The 23,275-nt window shown below is 41.8% G+C and overlaps 1 protein-coding gene across 2 annotated transcripts in view; it reads right to left on the reverse strand.

Moving 5' to 3' along the window:
- tbc1d22a (TBC1 domain family, member 22a) overlaps positions 1-20,381 on the reverse strand; it is a 166,187-nt gene extending 145,806 nt beyond the window's left edge. For both annotated transcript variants that reach the window (XM_015956713.3, XM_015956722.3), the window contains exons 1-5: positions 20,185-20,381; positions 19,696-19,752; positions 15,320-15,503; positions 14,828-15,083; positions 11,122-11,304 (exon numbers count right to left, since the gene is read on the reverse strand). In XM_015956713.3, the coding sequence (XP_015812199.1) occupies positions 11,122-11,304; positions 14,828-15,083; positions 15,320-15,503; positions 19,696-19,752; positions 20,185-20,246 (742 nt within the window). In that variant the 5' untranslated portion in view covers positions 20,247-20,381. The remainder of the gene's footprint in view (positions 1-11,121; positions 11,305-14,827; positions 15,084-15,319; positions 15,504-19,695; positions 19,753-20,184) is intronic.
- Between the last annotated feature and the right edge of the window lie 2,894 nt (positions 20,382-23,275).

Raw genomic sequence — 23,275 nt, forward strand, 5'->3', positions numbered from 1 at the left:
TGTAAAGTCAAATATCCAATTTACAGTTGATGCCAGGTGAAATTTTTAGAACCAGGGACTTGGACTCTGTACTTTGGGTTGAAAGTCCTACTCATGTGTACATAACCATGGAGCATGAACCATCTGAAAAAAAAAAATATTACTACAGCAGCAGTAAGGTAAAAACCTGACAAAGCATCTATAGTCGGTTATTTTTATTTTGCCTTTGAGGTCTTTTTTGTCTAGAGTTTTTTGCTGAAGAACTTTGTTGTTGTTGTAAGTAAAAGTTAAAGTCCCCATAGAGCTCCGGACCCCACGTGACTCTCAGTTAGTGGACGCCATTTTGGCATGCAAAAAAGGTAAACAAACACGGATGTAACCATGAACATGAACGGGATCCGCTTGGATTTTACTTCGCCGGAGTTTACTTCACACTTTAAAACAGAAGAAATCGTTTTATATAGTCAGAAATTAAATAGACTAAACATCTCCGACCCTTACCGTGCCCCTGGGATACTTTTTAAAAACGCCAGAAGATGTCGGAGCGGACTTCTTACCGGCACAACACCGGATCTGGCCGGGGGAACCCCTTGGGATTCCCCCGGCCGGAGGAGCTGGGGAGAAGGTCTGGGACTCTCGACTCTACTGCCCGCTCCGACGCCAGAAGCTGTCGGAGCGGGCTTCTTACCGGCACAACACCGGACCTGACCGGGGAACCCCTTGGGATTTACCCGGAGGAGCTGGCTCCGGCAGCTGGGGAGAGGGAAGTCACGCTACTGCCCCCGCAATCCGACTCCGGATACGCGGATGAAAATGGATGGATGGACGGACAAATAACAGATTTACACGTAAGTAGTCTCGGTGTGTCATCTGACAATTGATCAACCATTGCTTAAAAATTAAATACAGCTTAGCCGGTTAATTGCTGTGATCATAAAACACGGAAACGGCAGCACGCAGAAATCACGAGGCAACGTTTTACGTGATGTTTACTTGTTGCTATGAGTAATAAGACAGAAAAAGCCACGCCAAAATAAGTTTAGGAAGCCCACTAAGAATCATAATAAAAGCATTTAAAATAAATACCATACACAGTTGAGGAAACGTTGGTTTAAGTACCTGATATGAAGCGGTCGCTGCATAAGCGAAAACCTTTACTCTCGGGATCCCACAGTTTCATTTTTGCCCGGTCACTAGCGCGTTTTATTACAATGATCCAACGTTTGCGGCGCTCCGGATCTTGGGGAATCCTGTAGATGGCTCATTCCTTATGTCGTCCGCGTCTGTTCTGCATCCTGGGGCACAACAGGAAACTACCATAGTTCCCGTTTGATTGAGTTTTCTGACAATAACAAATAGTCAGGCTGCCGGCTTCTGCATGCCAATATGGCGCCGTTTCGATTTGAACTGTTGCATGCCGGGAAAAGTGACGTCAACTCCCGGAGCTCTATTAGTTATCAAACACTGGTGAAATTACATCTCCACATTTGACACATCCCAATGGGGAGGGGACAGTTGCAGCATTGGCTGCACTCGGGAACTATGTGGTGGTTTAACACATTCTCACACCCAAAGCCTCAAAATATGAAGCGTGTGACTAAGCCTCAATATATGACGATTCGGGATGCCCTAGCGCGTCAGGAGAGGACGCACTGAGGACGCACTGTCCCAGTGCGTCGGAGTTCAACGCTCACGGTGAGACGGACATTAGACCGACTTGTGAACTACTTAACCTTCCCCTTACCCCCATTCTAACCTTGACTCAGCTGACTTACTGAGTTAATGTTAGGATTGGGGTGAGGGGAAGGTAAAATTGTGGAATAATGTCCGTGTGACCGCGGGCATCAAATACGGACGCCAGCGGTGCCACGTGTCCCTGCGTGTCCCTGATCTTCCTCTCCTGATGCGCTGGGGCACCCCGAATCGTCATATATTGAGGCTAGTTCACACGTGTCATTTTTTGATGCTTTGGGTGTGAGAATGTATTGGGTGGTTTAATGCAGTCAAGCTACCCTGGCCTGTCAGACTCCTCCTCTGTTTAATTCTGCACAGAGAAAGGGTCTGGGAACTCTCCAATTCAAATAACCCCACCCCGTGAGAATTCTAACCGAGCCAATCAGCGCTGAGCAATGTACGTCACACACCATAACGCCGAGTTTGTCATAAACATGGCAACTGAGGCGGAGTTCGCTGCGGCTCTTTCCTCTGTTCCAAATGACTTGGACATGCCTTTAAAACAACAACAGATAGAAGCTCTAAAAGCCTTTCTTCTAAAGAAAGATGTTTGTGCTGTCGCCAGACGCCATTTTTGACTACAGCTAAAAAACTACAGCGGCGCTCAGTTTCTCATAAACAGCGAAGACAGCGGCGGAGTTCGCTGCGGCTCTTTCCTCTGTTCTAAATGACTTGAATATCTTTAAAACCACAATAAGTAGAAGTGCTAAAAGCCTTTCTTCTAAAAAAAAATAATGATGTTTGCGCTGTTGCCAGACGCCTTTTTTTTTACTACAGCAAAAAAACTACAGCATTGTGCGGTACAGTCGGCATTTCAGTCTTTTTTCTGATTGGTTATTTTTGAGCAGGCTAGTCCTGCCCCTCAAGTGCCTCTCTGCCTGTGAGTAACCAGACTGTTTCTCTGTGCAGAATTAAACAAAGGACGAGTCTGGTAGGCCAGGCTAGAATTAGGCAGGGAGGAATTGGGTCCTTTGTATGGTCTGACCTTGGATTTTAACCCACTATCTCCCAGCCTCAGGGAAAACATTCATACCACTAGGCCACTGAGAAGGTAAAACGTGATGCGTGTGAATGACGGTTTGTGTTGTAAAGTGCCTTGAGGGGGTCTAGGACTCCACAAGGCACTCTGTCAAACACAGGCCATTTACCTACAATCTGCCATTAGCATGATCTTCATTATTAGCTCAACACCAGTGATGATTGATTCCACCCAACGCTACGAGCACACGCCAACACACAAACATTACCAATTACTGACTTTGTTACCATGCAAGCACCACACAGAGTGCAATTTAAAAGAAAAAAGGAAACATGCTGCTCACTGTTCTAGCATTTAAGGAGATGATTTTTTACACAAATCAAAAGCATATCTACTGAGTCTCTCTCCATCTCTCTGTAGAGCTGCCTTTGTTTCTGCTCTATTTGCTCATCTTTTCACTCTCCAAGCCTGTGACACACCGCTGAAATTGTCACACATGGACAATGCTTTAAGGCAAGCCATTAGGATAACATTAATTGAATTGCATTGCCACTTCACACTTTGATGGCGACTATTAACATAGGAAACAGCATCAACGCTGAGTGCATCATATGTAAAAAGAGAACGGCAGATAGTAGAGCAAAGTGTGAACTAAGCAAAGTAAAGCGGCCTTGTAACCAGGGCTGCACCAGTGAGGGTGATGGTAGTTAGAGAAAGCTCCATGTGCTGCTACAACACTAACAAAGAGCGGCAGCACCCCCAACAGAGAGCACCTACACACTGACAGGAAAATAACAGAAGTGGGAAAAAAGATTTCCTGTAGGAATGTGAGAAAGTTTTAGCTGCATTTTCTGTTCGGCTAACTGCTTCTTTGTGTTCTTTTATGTTTTTGGGGTTGCCAGTTGCTTTCATTTGTTCAAGATGCATTTGAGACTATGTGTAGGAACGCAAGTGTGAAGCAGACTCTTGTAATGGACACAAAGAGTGGAAAAAGACATAAGGAGAAAAGGGGGAAATGATTCAAATGAGAGGAACTGAAGAAAAGGGCAAAGTGAAAGAGTAAGAAAATACATCACCAGGAAAGAAAAGAGGAGAATGGACCATTGCCATAGCAACAGCAGTTTTCTGCCATCCAGCTATAACTGCTTGATATCAGACGCCAGCTCACGGCCTTTGAGTCTATGTTAAAGGAAAATAATGTATGTACAGTCTATAAAATCCAATTTAAAGCTCGTCATAGAGCAAGACACTCGGGGAAAAATGCATAATGGATGAAAAATGTGTACAAGTGCATACTAAACAACACACAGTACAACTAACAAGGCTTAACAACAAAAATCAGAATAACTTAGCAAAGCATCTAAGAAAATGTTCAGCGTAAAGAACGACGTGTCATGGAAAGTTTGTGATCCTTAATCATAGAAATATGTACATTTTTATATCACTCAGGGTTGCAATACCCAAAAAGCATCATCAGATGAAGGCAGAACCTCACATATTCGAGGATATCTGTTTATAACAGGGGTCACAAATGGCGCACACACACTAAAGGCATATTTTGAATCAATAATTAACCTGACATGGTTTTCTTCTGACTAAAGGTGGAAACCGAGATCCCTCACCTTACCTCACCTACCTCACCTCACCTCACCTGGGTGAGGTGAGGTGAGGTGAGGTGGGCAGGGGCGGACTGGGACATTAATTCAGGCCGGGAATTTTGAAACCATCCCAGGCCACCGCCCAATTCACACACTTCACACGTGCCCTGATTCTTTCCTCTAAAATATAAATATTTGTGTTCTGCTGATATAATCTGTGCTTATGTTGCATAAACTGAAATTCTATTTTATGTTTATTTTATTTTGTTAAACGTGCCTCCTGCACATTAGATGAAATAGGCCAGACACCATCATCCACCCTGACTACAGGTACCAGACTACATGTCTGGGTGAAGAGAAAAGTGTGTGTGTGTGTGTGTGTGTGTGTGTGTGTGTGTGTGTGTGTGTGTGTGTGTGTGTGTGTGTGTGTGTGTGTGTGTGTGTGTGTGTGTGTGCGTGTGCGTGTGCGTGCGTGCGTGCGTGTGTGTGTTGGGAGGGTCTCACCATTGCTAAATGACTAGATCATTAGTGTCATTTAGGTTTACAGCGTAGTAGGCACAGATTAAATGTACAGTCTCAACAATGGAAGAAGCCTTTTGCAGAAGCACACATCTCTGACATCCATATACACTGACAGACCAGTATATATGGATGTTTTTCTCATAATATTCAATAATAATACTAGGGGTGTAAAGGCTATGAACCAAAGACAAAATAAGCCAGAGGTGAAGGTTTATGCATTTAACAAGAAATGTCATAAATGATCATCAGGGCTGATGTGAAATCTAATCCAGATCAGTCCAGGTCAGAATTATCATCTCATCTGTCTCATGATCAGCAGCAGCCGGATGTTTATGGCCACAAAATTTCAAGTGAAGCACACTCCTTTTATGTCTTGTGTTTGCTAACGATCCATATTTCCGTTTAGAAACCGTCTCTCCTCCATGGATGTACCTGCCTGTCAGAGCGTTTAACCACTGGTTGGTCAGCTGATGCTGCTGTCAGTTATTGCGGGAATGTGTACGGTGTGGGGAAACAGTTTTAATTTCTCTCCTCTGCCTGAGCTGATGGTGACGCGCGGTGCACCTTGCGGCAGTGATGCGCCTTTTGCGCAAAATGCAGCCCTTGATGGAGCTCGTGCCAGACTGTGGATGACTGATGTTAGAAGACACACAGATATCTTTTCAAAAATCTCCGAGATTTCGACTAATGAATACCAGGGGTGGACATTAACTTCAAAACCAACCGGCCAGCGGGGCCGGTAACTCTGAATATTTACCGGCCCCGCCAAGAATCTACCGGCCCCGCTGGTCAGCTGCCAAAACGAGTCAAAATAACAACTGAACCGTTTTAAATGTAATAAACCTTTATTTTGTATACATTCACAAACATAATAATGTATTCAAGTTTGAATTTGTTTGTTCCCTCAACAAAACTCATTTTTGTCGTCACATACTTCCGGCACACAACGCAGTACATGACCAACTCCGCTTTGCTGTACTCGAGCCATTGGCTGTGTTCGAGATGAGCCAGTTCTGCGCAGATTAGACCAGCAGTGATCGGCGAGCGGTGCATGCCGGTTAGATTTGTGTCCGAATTGACGCCGACTTACTCTGACGTCATGCATACGTAGGCAACCTTATGAGATCAAGGCGGCTGCAGATTTTGGAGCAAGGCGCTGCAGTTGCTCTCCACCGGCTGCAAAACCTAGAGGATGACGGGAAACGCCTGGCTCTGACCTGATCTAAGATCTGATTGGTTCATATTTTGATCCAAACATCCGGTGGTAGAACATGAAATGTTAGTTGGTCACATGTATTCTGTAAGTCATGTTACGTTGATGATGACAACTATATAGGTCATAAAGAGAAATGTGTTTTGTTTTCTTTTGTCACGTTTCCTATGAGCACACTGAAGCTACAGCTGATAACCTTTACTTATTATTACAGTCATGTTTTCATATACAATATATGATATCCACAAGCACGTGAGGATGTGTTTCAGCTGCTAACAGGCACCAGAATTTAAATTGAAAATTGAACAAGTGTGAACGCTAACGCAATATCTTCAGCCATCATCACCCCCGAGCTACACATGCAGGGAAATCTGTCCGACTTAAACGCCGGCTTTCAGCCACTCCCCCTGCTGCTTCCGTCTGCTCTCATCTGTTTTCCAGGCGAGCCGCTGCTCAACTCGAACACGGCCATTCTCTGCGCCTCCCGTCGTCTTTAAACCGCCAAGAATCATTCCACCTACGCACACGCTTCTCTGCTTCATACCGTTTCGAACTGTCTCGCTTCTCCTCACCAGTTTTAAAGCGTTTTGCCGGAGATTTCATCAAGAAATCCCATCCCTGTGGTGGCGCCATCTTCCTGCATGCTTGTGTGTTTCTAGCGTGGTTTCACTTCTTTAATAGTGAACTTATAGTTCACGTGACTATAACTAGAATCATGCAGTACGTGCACGAATTGTACAAGTGCAGTACGTGCACGAATTGTACAAGTGCAGTACATGGCTAGAGGCGCGCAGGTTCACGCGCGCGAAACGAAAACAGCGGCTTCCTACAGGGCGTGGCCATGATGCAGGTGAAAGCCGGTGTGTAAATGACAAATAAGGCTTGGGCGCCACCCGGGCGGTAAGTCGTCAAGTATTTACCGCCCGACGAGAAAATTTAGCGCCATTGGTGCTCGGGCCCTTTAAATGTCCACCCCTGAATACCTGTAAAATTTACCAGTATGCACTGTACCGTAGAAAAAGTGCTGAAAGGTTATATTTAGAAGTGGCGGTGGTGCTGGTATCAGTCCAAAGCACTGCTCTCTGTCCCTAAAGGATGAGTCTGATGATCTGATCATCAGAACCTGATCATCATGATCCGTTCCTGACAGCCGCCGTTTCACCCTCCCTAACCCACCCCACGTGCCCAGCATTGCGCGCTGCGCGATAATTAAACTGGCCCAAAAACTCCACCTTAAACCGGTTCTCCCAACATGACCACATGCAGGCCAGCCTGGACATGCATCTGTGGCCAGAGCTTTCTTCTTTTTCAATCTCTCCTTTTCTGCTCCACCTTTCCTGGTCCGTCTAGGTCCATTTTGCCTCCGGGGCCAAAGGTGCGGTGGTGCTGTAGCCGCTCTGGGGTGGTGGGTGTCCGCAGCGCTTGGCCAGACCCTGACAAAGTGAGAGGAGGGGGGGTGTTTTTGCCAAGTTTGCTCCGATTGTGCGAGCATCAGGAGAGCAGATGCCCTGATGAGCTGCATGACGGATTTATCATTTAGATATTACGCACATCATGACCGGCAATCACTGAGCGGGCCAGTTTAACGGCCAGGACACCGGGAAATCTCCCGTTTCTCCCGATTACCGTCCGCCACTGAGGAGACGTTTGTTAACTTAGAAATGTGGGCACAATTTTAATTACTTGTCAACTTGAGGCGCGAACTGGAACAGCATCTGCTGCTCACAATTCGACAACGTATTATGAAAGCACGGATAACGCTCGATACGCGCGGATTCTTCCTGATGTAAAAGGTGAGACTCTTCTTTGTTTTGGTGGTTTTGGCGTTGACATCAGTCAATCAAAACAGTGACAGCGCTGAAAAACGTTGAAAAGGGTTTTTCTGATCAGGAAACAGCTGGCAATGAACGAGTTAACTGTTCTGCTTATTGACCGTAAAGTGTGTGAATTTTTAAGCTTCAATCAACTGACACTCACCTCAGGATATCAGGACTACTTAGAGCTCAATCTGACATCAATCATCCTGTTGTCTCACACACTCGGGTCATCTCTGTTTCAAACGAAATTGCATGCTAAACAGACACCTATCACAATCTGTGGCAAGGCCTAATATGCTTATTTCATAAAATAGTGACCTAATGTAGTGGGATTGTTAGCTCAATTGGCAGTTTATGTTTCCTCCACTGAAGGAGTTCTTCCATGGGATGGAGTTGCTAATGCTAACCGTTAACTTCTACTAGCTGAGACATTCTCTGCCTTCTCCTGGATGCTAAACCAACAACACCACCTCATTGTGAGCCAATATGGGTGAGTCCATGAATGCTAATTTACAGCGTGACGTAGATCTGACTGGCTTTTAATGACCGGGGCTTTCTCAGGTATTTTTATATTGGCAGCTAGTACAGGACATGGTTGTAGAAGACCATTTTCACGTTCAACCTGCATGTGAAACTCAGAGTAAACAATCTTATTTCGAGAATGACAAGCAAAAACGGTTTCTCGATGAACTTGCTCTTTAAAAAAAAAAGAAAAACTTTGACCTAAATTAACAATCAAAGAAATAATTAAAAGTTTTGTCCAATAAAAACACAAAAATACAAAATATTAGTCTATCTATCCTGCAGACTATAAAAAGTCTGTTCAGTTTGTTAAAGCACTTTTAAACATGTTCAGCTTGCTTTTAAAATACCATATCATCATCATAATTCACATTTTCAGACCATTTCATCCCTTGTTCCATGTTATTCAGAAAAGTTGTTGCAGACAGAGCAGGTATTTCTCAACCTCTCCAAACGTATGCAATCTACACTTGTAAAATGTTCAAATGGACAAACATGTCTAGAAATAAATGTTTCGTTCTGTCTGTAAGTGTTCTTGTACACAACGTTTAATCTGCTCTCAAGCGATTGTAATTTCATCTTCAGAACTTCTAGACCCTCCTCCGTGTCCCATTCTTTGGGTCCAATAATGACCCATTTTCTCTACAGGGATCATTAAAGTTTCATCTCATCTTATCTGTCCCATCCTTCTCCCCTCCCCTATCACCACTCTGCACCTCCCTCCTCCAATCTTTCACTTAATTATGTCCCGTGAATGAGGTTCATCTTTCATGCTGCCAGCAGCCGGCAGCATGGCTCGCCTGTTCTGGCCTATCTAATCATGGCGCAGAGACTAAACTAAATTTAGACAGTCAGCATGTGAAGTCTGGCAGGCCCTAATGGGGGCTGATGGCTCAAAGACACTCTGCTGATGGTCAAAGATACACTTTGCTCGAACCGGCCACAACTGCCATTGACTAAAGGAGATGAGCTGCTAACCACTTTGCGTCATTCATAAAGCTCTCAAGCAGAGTGAAGCAGTGTGCTGAAGAAGGCCATCAATGAAATACAACATTTGATTCTACATTTTAGGCTCTGCTATCATTCGGATTACAACTTAAAGTAACCCACAAAAGAAAATAAAGCAGTACCAACTTATGATTATAATGTTTTCTTGTCCTAAAAGTACACGACTTAAGTGTCTTATGCATGACACTTCAGTAAAAACGTTGAGAAATATTGAACTTTGTGGGATTTTATGAAGACAGGTTTTTTTTTTCTTCCACTGATTTAACTGGTATCATTTCCACATTTAAATAAACATGGCAGCAGACAGGATTGGAAACAGATTGGATATTGACAAAATCACTCATGTAGGCACCTGAATCCTGACCACAGTGGCGTGAGAGTAGGTAGGTGTGACACTCGGACTTGTGGGCACAACCTTACTAGATAATTATAAACATACTTGTGTCATAAAACTGTAGAGTAATCATTCATAATGAGCGATGCTGCCAGTCAAATCTATAATACAAAAGCAACCACCAGCAGTTAAGTGTGTGCAGTGGTTTCTTCTGTGGGTGTGCTCTTTACAACTTCTGGGCGCTAAGCTGTGACGTTACTTTTGAGTTTGTCCGTGACTAACTCATGTTAATTGTGTGAACAGACTCAGACCACGCAGTAAATGTTTCTATTTTATAAGAATCGGCCCTGTCCAAACCCTGTTGATCAACCTGAAAATGCAGATAAACAAAGTTGGAATTAAAACATCTTAAAACAGACACAGACGAGGAAGTCTTAATGCAGAAAGCAGAACAAAACAGATTCAAGTACTGAGAAGACTCTTGGTAAATTTTAAAAAGAAAGACCCAATGTGATTATTCTAGAAATGCCATGTAGTTCTGTATTATACAACCACGAAAATTATTTTAAACTACTATGTAATTCCATTTCTTTGGGCCAAGCATGCAACTTCTTTGCAGAATGCTACATACATATTTAAGAAGAAGCTCTTAAGTTTCTGTAAACTTTTCTTTGTTTGTATATAGTTACTACTGTACTTCATGGTCTAGTTTGTGGACATGCCTGGCTGAAACGTGGCGTTTCTTTGCCTCTGAAGACATTGCCTTTCCTTACGGCCAAAGAAAACCTCTAACAAGCACAACTGTAAAGTAACTGTACATAACTTTTCAGAGCCAAGGCTGCTGCTGTCACAAGCTGAAAATAAAGACTAGTTATGGCCTAAATCTCCAAAGTCAGCATCTGCACTGTGAGGACTAAAGTGATAAAGTGTGAAACAAAAAAGCAACAAGTCAGAGAATGGTAGCTCCCAAAAGTTAGTTTCAAAGTGAGTTGCGACGGGAAAACTCTAAGAGTTTCATGGCCACGAGGGTAGCAAAGTCCCTGGGGTTGGATAAACAATAAAGGCCTGTCCTTTGCTTAGAACAAAGGCCTGTCATTTGCTTTTGTTGTTGCGGGTGGCTTTTCCCCCACGTAATCTGCATGTCCAGATGGCTGGATGACTTTCTCCCTCACAGCATCGTTAACAGCAAAGCACAGCTGGCAGCCAGAGTGAGAAGCAGAAGAGTGCAAGGAAATAAAGAAGTGAAAGAGCTTTGAGAACAAAAAGAAATGGAGAAAAAAAAAGCTAAAGGAACATAAAGATAGAAAGAGCCTGTCAAAGCTACAGTGATGCCAGTCAGGCCAAATGTGTGTTACAAACTAACAGATAGCACGAGATTGCAGAATAGAAATACACACACACACACACACACTTACCCAGATCAGTGTTTGGCCCTGCCAGTAACTGTTTGAATTTATCCAGACGGGATGCTTCCCTCTCGGTCATGGCTGGGGTGCCAGATGTGTTCTGGTCCGCCATGCGGGCCACTAAGGGGATGACAGGCGGTCTGTGGGGTAGAGATCGCTGTCTGTGGAGGGCCGCTCGCTCACCTGCTACATCTGGAGGAAAGATGAAGATAGAGATAATGAGATGGGCTCTTTGAAAAGTGTGGGGAAAATCACAGACTTCAAGAAGACGTTAAATTCTGCATCTTCTGTTTTTATTCCACAATTCAATCTGTGCTTTCCTTATTGCAGAAATCACTTTGTCTAATTTATACTTCTCTGTCAACTCAAGTTCAGAGATTTGCCAACGCATTGACAGAGACGTTTTCCTTCTGGACTTCTCTGATGCCTGAGTGTTGCAGAGCAGTTACCCACCAGGTCAAAAGAGGGCATAGTGCTTTTCTGGGGGTATCCTGCCACCATTACAGGTCCACGTTAGTGTATTTTACTATCGTTTATTTATACATTTCAGAGACTTTAACACAAACAAATGTGTCCATCATTCTCATCTACCCATTAATGCAGCCACCACCTCCAAACCCACGTTTCTCGTGATTTCCTTTCACAGATATGCTGCGTATCTTTGTATTCCTTCATTCGAAGACATTTAACATTTATATCGTCTGACGTTTTTAACAAGATGTTCTTCAATCTGCTCCGTGCCTGCTGCCAGATATCTTTGGCACTCTTTATTTTTGTGGTGGTGGAATGGCGGTGTGGTTGACGAATTTACAGGAAGCAGTGTCCTCACCAATCACAGGCTTGCGGTCTTCGTCACTGCAGCAGTAGCGCAGGAGGTAGAGTGGGTTGAACAGTAATTGCTGTCGGATTAATCCTGGCTTCCGGCAGAGAATTCTGCTGTTGTGTCCTTGGGTAGGACGCTTAACCCGCCTTGCTTACCGGTGGTGGTCAGAGGGATTAGTAGTAGTAGTTCAGCAGCCTCGCCTCTGGCAGTGTGCCCCAGGGCAGCTGTGGCTACAATGTAGCTCGTCACCACCAGTGTGTGAGTGGGTAAATGACTGGGGGGATTCTAGGACTCTAGAAGGCATTTTATCAAATACAGGCCATTTTTACAGAGAGATAAAAAAAAAGTGGGCATGTCTCCATGACTCTCTGCGGGGTTGCCACAGAGCCCTTGCTATCGACGCACAACGGCGTTGCATGTCTCTGTACTGATCCAGACGGAGAAGTATCAATCAGGCTTTAGTTTTCAAAAGGAGCAGAAATCCACATCCTTCAGAAATCAAGACAAAATAAGATCATGCTTGCAAAAGGTGACAAAATGCGTTCATATTTTTATGATTACCTATATCTTTTGCCAATTACATAGTTAAGGTGGTTGTGTGGAAATTGAAATAGAAATTTGAAAGTCAATAAATTGCACAGCGAAACACCAAGCTGGTGATGTCAGGACCAGCGTTTTCCTTCTGTCATTTTGAACACTTACTATAAATTCACTACGGACCCCGTTAACAGTTTATATTGTTAGACCAAAATGACACAATGTCTTCCATTACATATTCTTCAGTGGTTAAAACTGGCAAGTTGCCATTTTATTATCCATTTGGTTTTTACAACACCAAATAAAAGACTAGCATGCTCAAGTGCTTTATTTGCACTTACAGAAATTAGAAAGATTAATAATAAAGCAGGCTGCAGCCGTTGCAGTGGAGCATTATGAGCCAGCCTAAGTCCGTTATAAAGTCTATTGCATACGTTTTGGTTTAATGAAAAAAAAACTTGTTAGAGGTAGTTAAAGATGTGCATCTGTTAATCACAATGCACCAAACTGAATATTAAAGTTCAGGGTAAAAATTATATTTCGGTCAAACAGCATCAAACATTCCCTGAATCGAATCAAAGGGACGAGAAGACAAGTATGATCTTGTTTCTCTACAAATGACATCAGTTTGCTTACAAGTTCCCGAGTTTGAGTTCTCTAAGGAGATAAGAGAACCTGCCTCCAGGCTGAGGCCTCCTTGTGCTGCTGGTATCTAAACACAGCAGCAGTCAAAACAGGAAAAGACCTGCCAACAGAATATTCAGTCACTGGGCTCACAAGGCAAAAACTAAATGTAATAAAAATTACAGACGGATCAATATCAGCTAATATTGCAACACTAAAAACTAATAAATATTATTCAGCCTTTTTAAAAAAGATCAACAGTTTTGTTTCATTTACAGATTCTGATGTTTATTTGATGTCTGGATCATTGTCTCTTGAACAGAGCAGACTGAAATAATAATGTAATCAGGATAAATAGTCTTAAAATCATTGAGGCCCCAGTAGCACTGCTGGTTAACTAAAGCTAAATTAACTCAATCATGGTTTAAAAAAATCATAATTACATATATTTTGGTCAATGTAGTAATTGCAATAAATTATTCAATTGGGTAATATGGTTTTTCAAAACACAGAGAATGTGGCCTTGTGATTAAAAAAAAATTTTTTTTAAGTCTAAAGTAAACCCACTCAACACTAAACTGTTTATTACGGCGTGTGTGTTAACCTCATTACAGACTTCCATCCTTCATTTTAACTTCAGTAATACATAAATTAACCGCTGATGGATCATGCTGTGAAAAATCGTTTTATAACGAAGATTTTCGATTTCGTTAACTCCACATTTTAAAGATGCTGCTGTTACTAGTTTACATCAGCAGGTGGCAGAGTTGTGTGGTTAAGTGGTGATAAAGAATTACGAATAATTATGAGAACATGGTAACAGATATTGTTCTATAATCGATGCAGGCCAACATTAAAGATGCCAAACTGTAGACCAGGCATGTCCGACATGCAGTCCGCTCTTTGATAGTTAAACCGATGTAGATAGACACTTTTTGGACTTTTATGTTTTATGTCTGTTTTTGAGCAGTAAAAATAAAACCATTCACAAAAAATAAAAACTTTTTTTACATTTTTTAACTTGGGGAAAAAAAATTAAATTTCTGCAGCCTGCAACGACTTAACTCTGATTCTGGCTCCTTGTCTTGAAAAGTTTGGATCCCCCTAATTTAGACGTTAGTTTAGAACCCATGTAAACACAAACTAACTAAACTAAACTGTTTTAAATGATGATTGGTCATATAAAAAACAGACAGCGAGCTATAAAAGTAGAGAAGAGCTGCTATGGGAGTCTGAATATCAAAACAGGAAGTTGGTGTGAAGAAAATGTATTGTTATACATGTGCAGTGGAGGGGGATCGCGCGCTCCTCCGTGAGAGCGGGAGGTCGTGCGTAGTGTAGCCTCCGTGAGAGCGGGGGTGGGGTGGTTGCACACGTTCCGCTGCCGTTTCTCACCAGTGTCAGCTGATAGAGGGCTCTAGTTTCTTTGCGCCGTTCGTGTCAGCGGACCCGGTAGGTCGGGGAGGGGGGCGGGGCATGACACTTAGCCTGGCGGGTGGGCAAGCAAAGCCTGGTGGGCCGCCAGGCTTATAAAGCGCTGGGGGAAACCCTGCTTGTGCAAGTTAAATTGCATAAAAATATCATTGGATGTTGCACCAGTATGTGTAAGGGGGTCTTCTATCAATATGGCAGGTGTACCTTTTGACTCGTGTTATTCAACACGGTTTTAAACAGAGAGAGAGGGGAAAAAAAACATCTGAATGATCTTGCACCAGGTAAAGTCTCACTCACCCCTGGGTGACCCTATTGGAGCTTCGCTCTGGGACTTCACAAGACGCCCATCACCAAAGGGGCTGCTCAGGGAAGCGAATGAGACGTCTGGACTAATTGCATCTCCTTCTTCCACTTGGGCATCTGCATCTTCATCCTCCTCATCCTCTTCCTCCTCCTCTGCCATCTCCTCCTGTGTATTCTCATCCTTCTGACCAATCTCAGTTGTGTCATCGTGTCTCTGCCTCTCCTGCTGCTTGCTGTGATTCTCTATCACCTGTCCAAATCACAGAAAAGCAAGAAGTGATGCAAAACAGCAACACTAGAGATACAAAATTAATACATTTTACAGGTAAAGAAGTGTTTTTAATAATTAACAAGAATCTAAACTTATTTAAAACATTTAAAAACATTTCACTAGAGCCAAATTACATAAAAACATTTGATAACTAGTGAGCATAATGGTGAGAAATACTTTGAGTGTTTGATGACAAATCAAACCTAACAGTTCACCTTATTTGCCGTCTCCATGACAACCTCAATATTAAGATTCTGGGCAGCCATGGCGAGCAGCTCATCGTCATCATCCCCGACATCCCAGGCATCACTAGTTATGCTCTCAAACTCCTGGAAAGTGGTGGCTTTCTTGGGCTTGCCCGGTGTGGCCGGAGGTGGCTTGTTACCTGCTTTCATCAGGCTGAACCACAGACAGAAGAGCGTCGTGAACACACAGAGGACACAAGAAAGGGTTTAGACGACACACATAGTAGAATGGGTGGAAATGAAAAAGAAATGTGACAAGACAATCAAATCATTCTCATAAAAATTACAGGTTTGGGGATATTTTCATGCTCTTATCTTCATCCAGTTTTACGTAGTTTTATAGAGCTGCACTTTATTCCTTACAGTAACCTATTGTGTATTTTAAATTCTGCTGTTGGGAAACCCACAGATTAAAACATATCTCCACATCTGCTGATGTTTGGTGGAATCACTTCTTCTTTTGTACAACAGGAAGTTGATCTCGTGAAGCTGTGACAAACGCTACTTAGCAGGCCCAAACCAGATGATTTCCACTAACATGCTGGAAAATTCAACAACTTCTTTTTGGTTTTCTTTAACACATTTTGGAGTAAATTTGCCCAAAAAGAAGCACCTGAACTCATTGCTTCAGTTTATTCACAAACTGAAAGAAAAAAAAAGTCAGAAAAACTGAACTGAATAAACCAGAAGAGTCCATCCCTTAACCCTCCAACTGTCTTCATGGGTGACCCCATGAGGAAAGCTGACCATTGAGCAGGATTGATGGTTTATCCCTTGAGGACCGTGTGACAGGGGTGAGGTGGTGCTCACTCCTCACCCCTGTCGCATGGACCCAAGGGATAAACCATCAACCCTGCTCAATGGTCAACTTTCCTCGCGGGGTCACAGCCACTAGGACAGTGGGAGGATTAAATAAATGAACATGAACCAGAGACAGAGGTGTACTTTAAATGAAGCAAAGTCTGAAGTTTATTGTAATTCTCACACAGAATTGTGACCAAATACAAATGAAGCCCTGCTTCTAATACAAAACACATGATTAATTTGTATGTTAAGCAAAATATTTCATCTAAGCCACGCAGAGCCCTGCCAGTTAGTAAAATTAAAGGGACTTTACGGAGTTTTGAATTTTTATGCTCGCGATTGCCCCCTCAGGCCAAAAGCGTAACGGCAGCTTCAATAGTAGGCTCGTGCACGAGGCGTGCATGCTGTACGTGCACACTCCTTAACAAAAATAACAGCTGAGACAGTCCCGTGTGTGTGTGTGGCCCGGAGGACAGAGGACAGGAGAACGTACAGCTAATTAATTAAATAATTTGGTTCTGTACCTTTCTCTTCAGCACAGCCGACAAAGGTTTATGATGGGTCAGACCTCCTGCATGCTCAGATCATTCCCTTCCCGCGCTTGAAAAATTGTTCCAAAATGAAAGTTGAACCCACATCTTTTTTATCTGTGAATTCAATGCCGTTCAGCGAGTCTCAAATAAAAATTTGGGCATCTTACTGTAAAAAAAATACACCATTAATGTAAAAAATAAACTCTAAATAAATTATGCTCACATCCAGAATCGAACCCGGGTCTTCCGCACGTGAGTCTGCTGATTAACTGGGTGAGCTAAAGCACCAGTGACGTCTTTTGTATCCGTAACATTTATATTCCTGATGACAGCTGAAACAACGTTCAAAGAACGGTTTGGAGCGAAAATGGCTATTTTGTTGCTAATTTGCTGGAAATATCTAGAAGAAAGTAGCTAAGGGTCCTCAGAAATGTAGCTAGGTTCGTCACTAGGCGTTAGGAACAGCGACAAAGTCGCTGAGTTGGCACTACCTCTCTCTCTGCCGCTAAAGCTACGGATAGCAAATGCTACGGGCTATGCCTGAGCGTGAACGCGCATGAAGCAGCCTGCACGACCCGAGCATCTCTCTTTTTCTGTGATTTTACAGAAAAACAGGCAATCACAGTAAAAATACCAGGGCTCATTCTACAGGACCAGGGCATTGCAGGAGAATGTATGAAGAAGAAATTTATTATTTCTATACATGTTTTGACTGTCAAACTTCCATAATGCCCCTTTAAGTGAAACTGGAAAAATTTGAATACTTTGCAAAATTATATTTAATTCAGTAATTTAACTACACTGAAAGACCCAGGAACCCTTTACATCTTTTTCTATTTTTGTTAAGTGCCTGTTTATCTCAATTATTCCGTTTTATAATAAACATTTGGACATGCATTATGTTCAAGTCTTTTAGTCATTTATATTTTAATATTGTAGTAATTTATTTAATTCTGGAACTCTCTCCCCCTGGACCTATGATCAGTGGACTCAGTGGTCTCCTTTAAAAAGCAGCAGAAAACTTTTGTGTGACGTTTATCACCACCCTCTCCTTATTCTGCTCTTTCTTCCTGATCCGCCTTTCCCGGGATCCACTGACTTCCCCATTTCCTATTCATTTTCTCTATCTCTCTTTCCTTACATTTTTTATATATTTTTTTGTGAAGTGCCTCGTGATTTTTATTTTGAGAGGCGCTATAGAAAAGCGTGTTTTCTTTCTTATAGTAAATTAAGTCAGTTTAATTAAGACACTAACTCATTTTTCTTGCATTCTTTTATGAAAAAAGTAACTAAATTGTCTTTAATTATTTTGGTAATTAGTTACTTGAATGATCTTGTAACTAAGTAACTGAGTTAGTAATTTGTAACTATAATTATGTTTTTAAAGTATTGTCCTCAGCACTGGTGATATGTAATCATATTTAACTGATCAACAGTGGAAAAACCAGCAATGTTTTAGTAAAAGATCAAACTGTTTGTTTCTTATAGAAAGGGATCTTTAAATCTTTCCAGATGTCAGACAAAAAGGCTTGTTTCCTTCAACAAAAGAAAATTATTTATTTCTATGGATTTGATGGGAGTTTTTTGTTTTTTAGTTTGTAGTTATTTACTTTGTAAGGTACCTTGAGGTGACTCTTGTGATTTGGTGCTGTATAAATAAACTGAATTGAATTGAAAAGTTTCAAATAATTCATAATCAGTAACAAGAACATGACATGGGTCACTTTTATTACCAGGTTTATGAATGGTGCTAAAAATCAGCTTGACAGTAAAAAAAAAAAAAAGGTCATTGTTTGTGGTCCCATTTACCATGAAATGAAAATAAAAGCGCAAACAATGAATACTTTACATAGGGATGTCCCATTCCGATATCGATGTTGGAAGTAATTCGATACCAGCCCAAAAATAGTGTTATATCAGACGGCATCAAAAATCTCCGATATAAGCAGTCTATTAACATTCACATTTTTGCAACCAATGGTTAAGAAAGAATTGTCTTTTTTTTTTCAAACTTAATGTTATTGGCTCTTGTTCTCCGATTGAGTAATATCACTTGACCAAGCCTTTAATACATTCCACACAATGAAATAGGTAAAAGCATGAATGGTTTGTTCTGATAGACTGATATCGGTATGGGTCAATACTTAAGGCTACAATATCAGCATCGTATCAGAAGTGAAAAGTTGTATCGGGACATTCCTACTCTGTATTGTTGTTGTGGTCTACTCTTAAAAATATATTGATGTGCATTTTGTTTTACATTTGTGAAAAAGCAGCCATTATCTCCAAAGCGAATGTCTCTCTGCATTTGAAGCCCACAGTTTGGTCACCCCAGGACCTGGATGTAAATGCTTTGAATCATTAAATCTGCTGAACAAAACCACCAGGTACATCACCCAATTCCATTTTAGTTTGAAAGGCTGCCCACCTTAATGTCCTTTATTTTGTTTTTCTGTGATGTGTGAAATGTTTGCTGTATGGTGTGCCGAATGAGCTGATAAGTGTCTTGAACAGGACACTTCTGAAATAAATTTTTTAATCTCAAATGTCTAAATACATTTTTGTCATGTGTTTTTACCACTACAAGTGTTTATTCAACCTTGAAACAAATATTCTGGTTGAGTCGGTTTTTCTAGTGTTGCAGAACAAGAAGGACCACATGGTGTTAACAAAACATAATGGGACTGCATTACAAGATGGTGACGTTTCACACTGTTAGCAGTTTCTCTTACATCCCAGCCCACTGTCAGTTTGTATGTCAGGTGTTAACACACCACCTACACCTGACTTTGACATCTTAAATCTACAAGTTATGAGGCTGAAACTCTAAAATCAAAATTAGAGCGGATACAACATTTCCTATGAGAGTTAAACGCCATCAAGAGACAAGAAATTAAGGTTTGATTTTACATCTGAGTTATTGCAATATAAGAACAAAAGCCACTCATCAGAGCAAGCTGACAAGTTAAACAACTGACCAAATAACTCCAGCAAGATTTTTAAACTTACTCTGAATGAAGAAGAGGGTCGAAAGGTGGATGCTGTGCTCCATAAACATGTTGAATGCTGGAAAAGTTAACAAGACACAATGTAAATGAATGAGCTACCTCCACTAGCTAGCAACGTTAGCCTATATTTATTCTAGCACGTACCTTAAATGCATGACTGCGATTTACGAAGACAACACGTGGGTTAAAGTATCTTACAGTTGAACATGTTAGTTTCAACTCTTTCTGTGACGTTGAGGGTAAAATTCTCTTCAGCTAGCAACTGTTAGCCGGGTAGCTCTTTCACAGCTTCCAGAAGCAAAGAGTAAACGGTCTTTCTGAATAACTTACCAGACAATGTCACGTTGCATAATTAAAACCCGTTTAATATGCGAAGGATGGTGATATCATTCACAAAAAGAAACGCTGCGTCTGATGCTTTACAGGACAGCGTCAACAGAGAGAAGCTAACTGTGCTAAGATAGCCAACAGGAGGTAACACGTCACTTACCTGCCAGGAACCTTCGCTGCATTTCGTTTCCAAAACTGTTTTTTGTTTCCGTCACTCGACATTTTCCCCCCGCAGTCCAATAAGCCCCAGGCTCAAACAGCCAGATTATGTCGTTGTCTCTAAAACGTTCAAACTGTATTTATTTACACCAGCTCCCTTCCTCCAAAACTCAGAGAGCTGCCATGTTGGTACCGACTGGTCGGAGAGTAAGCGCGCCTCTGATTGGCTGAAGCCACATTTTCTTACTGTGAGCCAATCACAAGTGAGCTGTGCGGCTCAGCAGTTTGAGGGTCTGCTGACGTGAGGTTGCGCGGTTCTCTGCTTTGTTGACAGAAGCTGGGTGTCAATCAAGAGAGACCACCAGCATCAGGACCAGAGGCCTGGCCATCGGTACAGTTTCTTTTTTTAAGCTCTGTAGGATATTGAGTGTGTAGAAAGTATTTTTGTGTTTGTTTTGTTTTGCTTTGTTTTTTTTTTTCAAATACTGTAAAATAAATCGTGTTTACAATTCCTCCTAACGAGTCAGACTTTTTTTACACCTTTTAAAACTTTTGTATTATCTTTGTCATTTATTGTATCTTTGGTGACACTGACAGGATGCTTCTGATAAAGTGACCTAAAACAGAATCAGCTAAGAGATCAGAATTGTGGTTATGATACACAGTTGTACATCTCCGTGTCTCCTGATGACGCACAGCCAATGGAAACACTTTTTAACTGCATCTAAGATATTAAATCATGGATGACTGAAAACTTTCTCCAGCTCAACCAAGGCAACACTGAAGTTTTAGTCATCGGTCCTGAGGCCCAGAGAGAGAAACTTTTACCTAAACTACAATCAATGTCTTTTTATCCATCACTACAAGTGAAGAATCTGGGTGTTATTTTCGACTCTGAGCTGACTTTTATTCCCCACATTAAAAACATCACAAAAATAGGTTTTTACCATCTTAAGAATATCGCCAGAGCCTGCCTTATTCTCTGTCGGGCCAATACGGAGACACTAATTCATGCTTTTATAACCAGTAGAATTGATTACTGCAATGTCCTGCTTTCTGGTCTTCCCAAAAAGAGCATCTCAGGTTTACAACTTTTACAAAACTCAGCAGCACGTGTCCTGATGAAGACCAGGAAGCGGGAGCATCACTCCGGTTTTAAAATCACTGCACTGGCTCCCCGTATGTTTCAGGGTCGATTTTAAGGTTCTTTTAATGGTTTTTAAGTGTCTTAATGGTCTTAGGCCTTCTTATCTTTCAGTAATGCTTTTACTATATAAACCCTCGCGGTCTCTGCGCTCCTCTGCAGCCGTCTCCTAGTTATCCCTAAAGTTAAGACTCACCCACGGCTTTGCGTCCTTCAAGTACTACGGCCCTCGCCTTTGGAACGGGCTGCTGGAGGACCTCAGGGCCAAGGAAACGTCCAGGCTTTTAAGAATAGGCTCAAGACCCACCTTTCTAGCTTAGCTTTTAACTGCTTACTATTCATCTAGTCTGTTTAACTGAATCGTCTGTCATATTTGTTTACGGTATATACGTACATACATATTTATCTCTTTTAATTAATTTTATCATTTTATTTACATCTTAGTGTTTTTACGTGATTATGTTTTCTTTTACTATCTTTATAATCACTTTTTATCAGTTACTTTTTATCCATATTAGCTTTTGTTATTTTACAGTTATATATTTTAATCCTCCAGTGTTTCCTCTGCGGAGCCCTCTGCCTTGGGGCCGGTGGTCGGCGGCGGCAGCCGGGGCGCTCCTCGGGTAGTGCCCGGGCAGTCGTGGGGGTTTCTGCCCTCCCCCACTGGGCGTCATGGGCCGGTGTCTTGGCTGCTGCCGTGGATCTGTTGCTGTCAGGGCAGATGGCACCGCTGATGATGTGTCGTTCATTACCTGACCCATCTGAACTCACCCTATTGTTTCCTCTGTTGTTCACGTGTGTGTGTGTGTGTGTGTGTGTGTGTGTGTGTGTGTGTGTGTGTGTGTGTGTGTGTGTGTGTGTGTGTGTGTGTGTGTGTGTGTGTGTGTGTGTGTGTGTGTGTGTGTGTGGACGAGTGTCTGGGTGATTGTATGTCCACTTTGGAAGTTGGGTGCGGGAGGGAACCGTAATTGTCAATTGTTTTACACTTGGGGAGGGGGGCTGGGATGGGAATATGGGATCTATGGGGCCATTTGAATCTGTGAAGCACTTTGAGTTGCATTTTTTTTGTTTGAAAAGTGCTATATAAATAAAGCTGATTTGATTTGATTTGATTTATGATGTGGTAGCACTTTGGCATTTTACGCCAATGTTCTTTTCAACAAGCTTGCAGAAATATTACTCAGAACAAAAAATATTAAAATACAAGAAGCACTAACATATGCACTGGCTGTAAATTAGACGTAAATAAAAATAATACATTAAACATTGTTCAAGAGAATAATGTTGGTTAATTCATTATAACATTTTAATGAGTTTTTGTGGCTGTCTCATATTTGTCTATCATCTCCATGTCTGTGTGAGGAAACAAGCTCTATCTCACTGTTACAGTTTGGGAATTAATTTGACAACATAGTTCCCCAAATCTAAGGTGTTTTCCGTGGGCTTGGTCAGGGTCTGGCAGATAGCAAAACATGTTTGATTTATTTATGTTTTTTAATGTCAATGTTTTAGCTAAAAACTTTATTTTCTAAGTTGTTTTTTAACTGTGTTTTATGTGGTCATCATTATGTACAAAATAAATTCTTACAGTCATCGTTTTTAGGAAGTTGAGAAGCGTCGGAGGAAAAGTTCGTTTCCCTGTTGAAGATAGAAAAATGAAGAGCACTTACTCCGCTTCGAGTTCCCACTGCAATGGATCGGGTGTATTCTGTGAAGGGAGAAAACTCCAAGTCATGTTATACCTCCGTTTAAGTTTTAAAGTCTCTTCAATACAATAAAACTACGTACAGACTGAGTTTCTTTTTTATGAAAATAATTATGTTTGATATTCGTTGACATGTCTAAAACTTGCATCGAAAGTGGGTCATTCTTTTATATCCCTTGCAGTTGAGTGGGTGATTACCTTTTCACAGGATCTTTGTTTAAAGCCTCTGTCCTGACAGCACGC

Source organism: Nothobranchius furzeri, chromosome 1 (genome assembly GCF_043380555.1).
Source record: "Nothobranchius furzeri strain GRZ-AD chromosome 1, NfurGRZ-RIMD1, whole genome shotgun sequence".
NCBI lineage: Eukaryota > Metazoa > Chordata > Actinopteri > Cyprinodontiformes > Nothobranchiidae > Nothobranchius > Nothobranchius furzeri.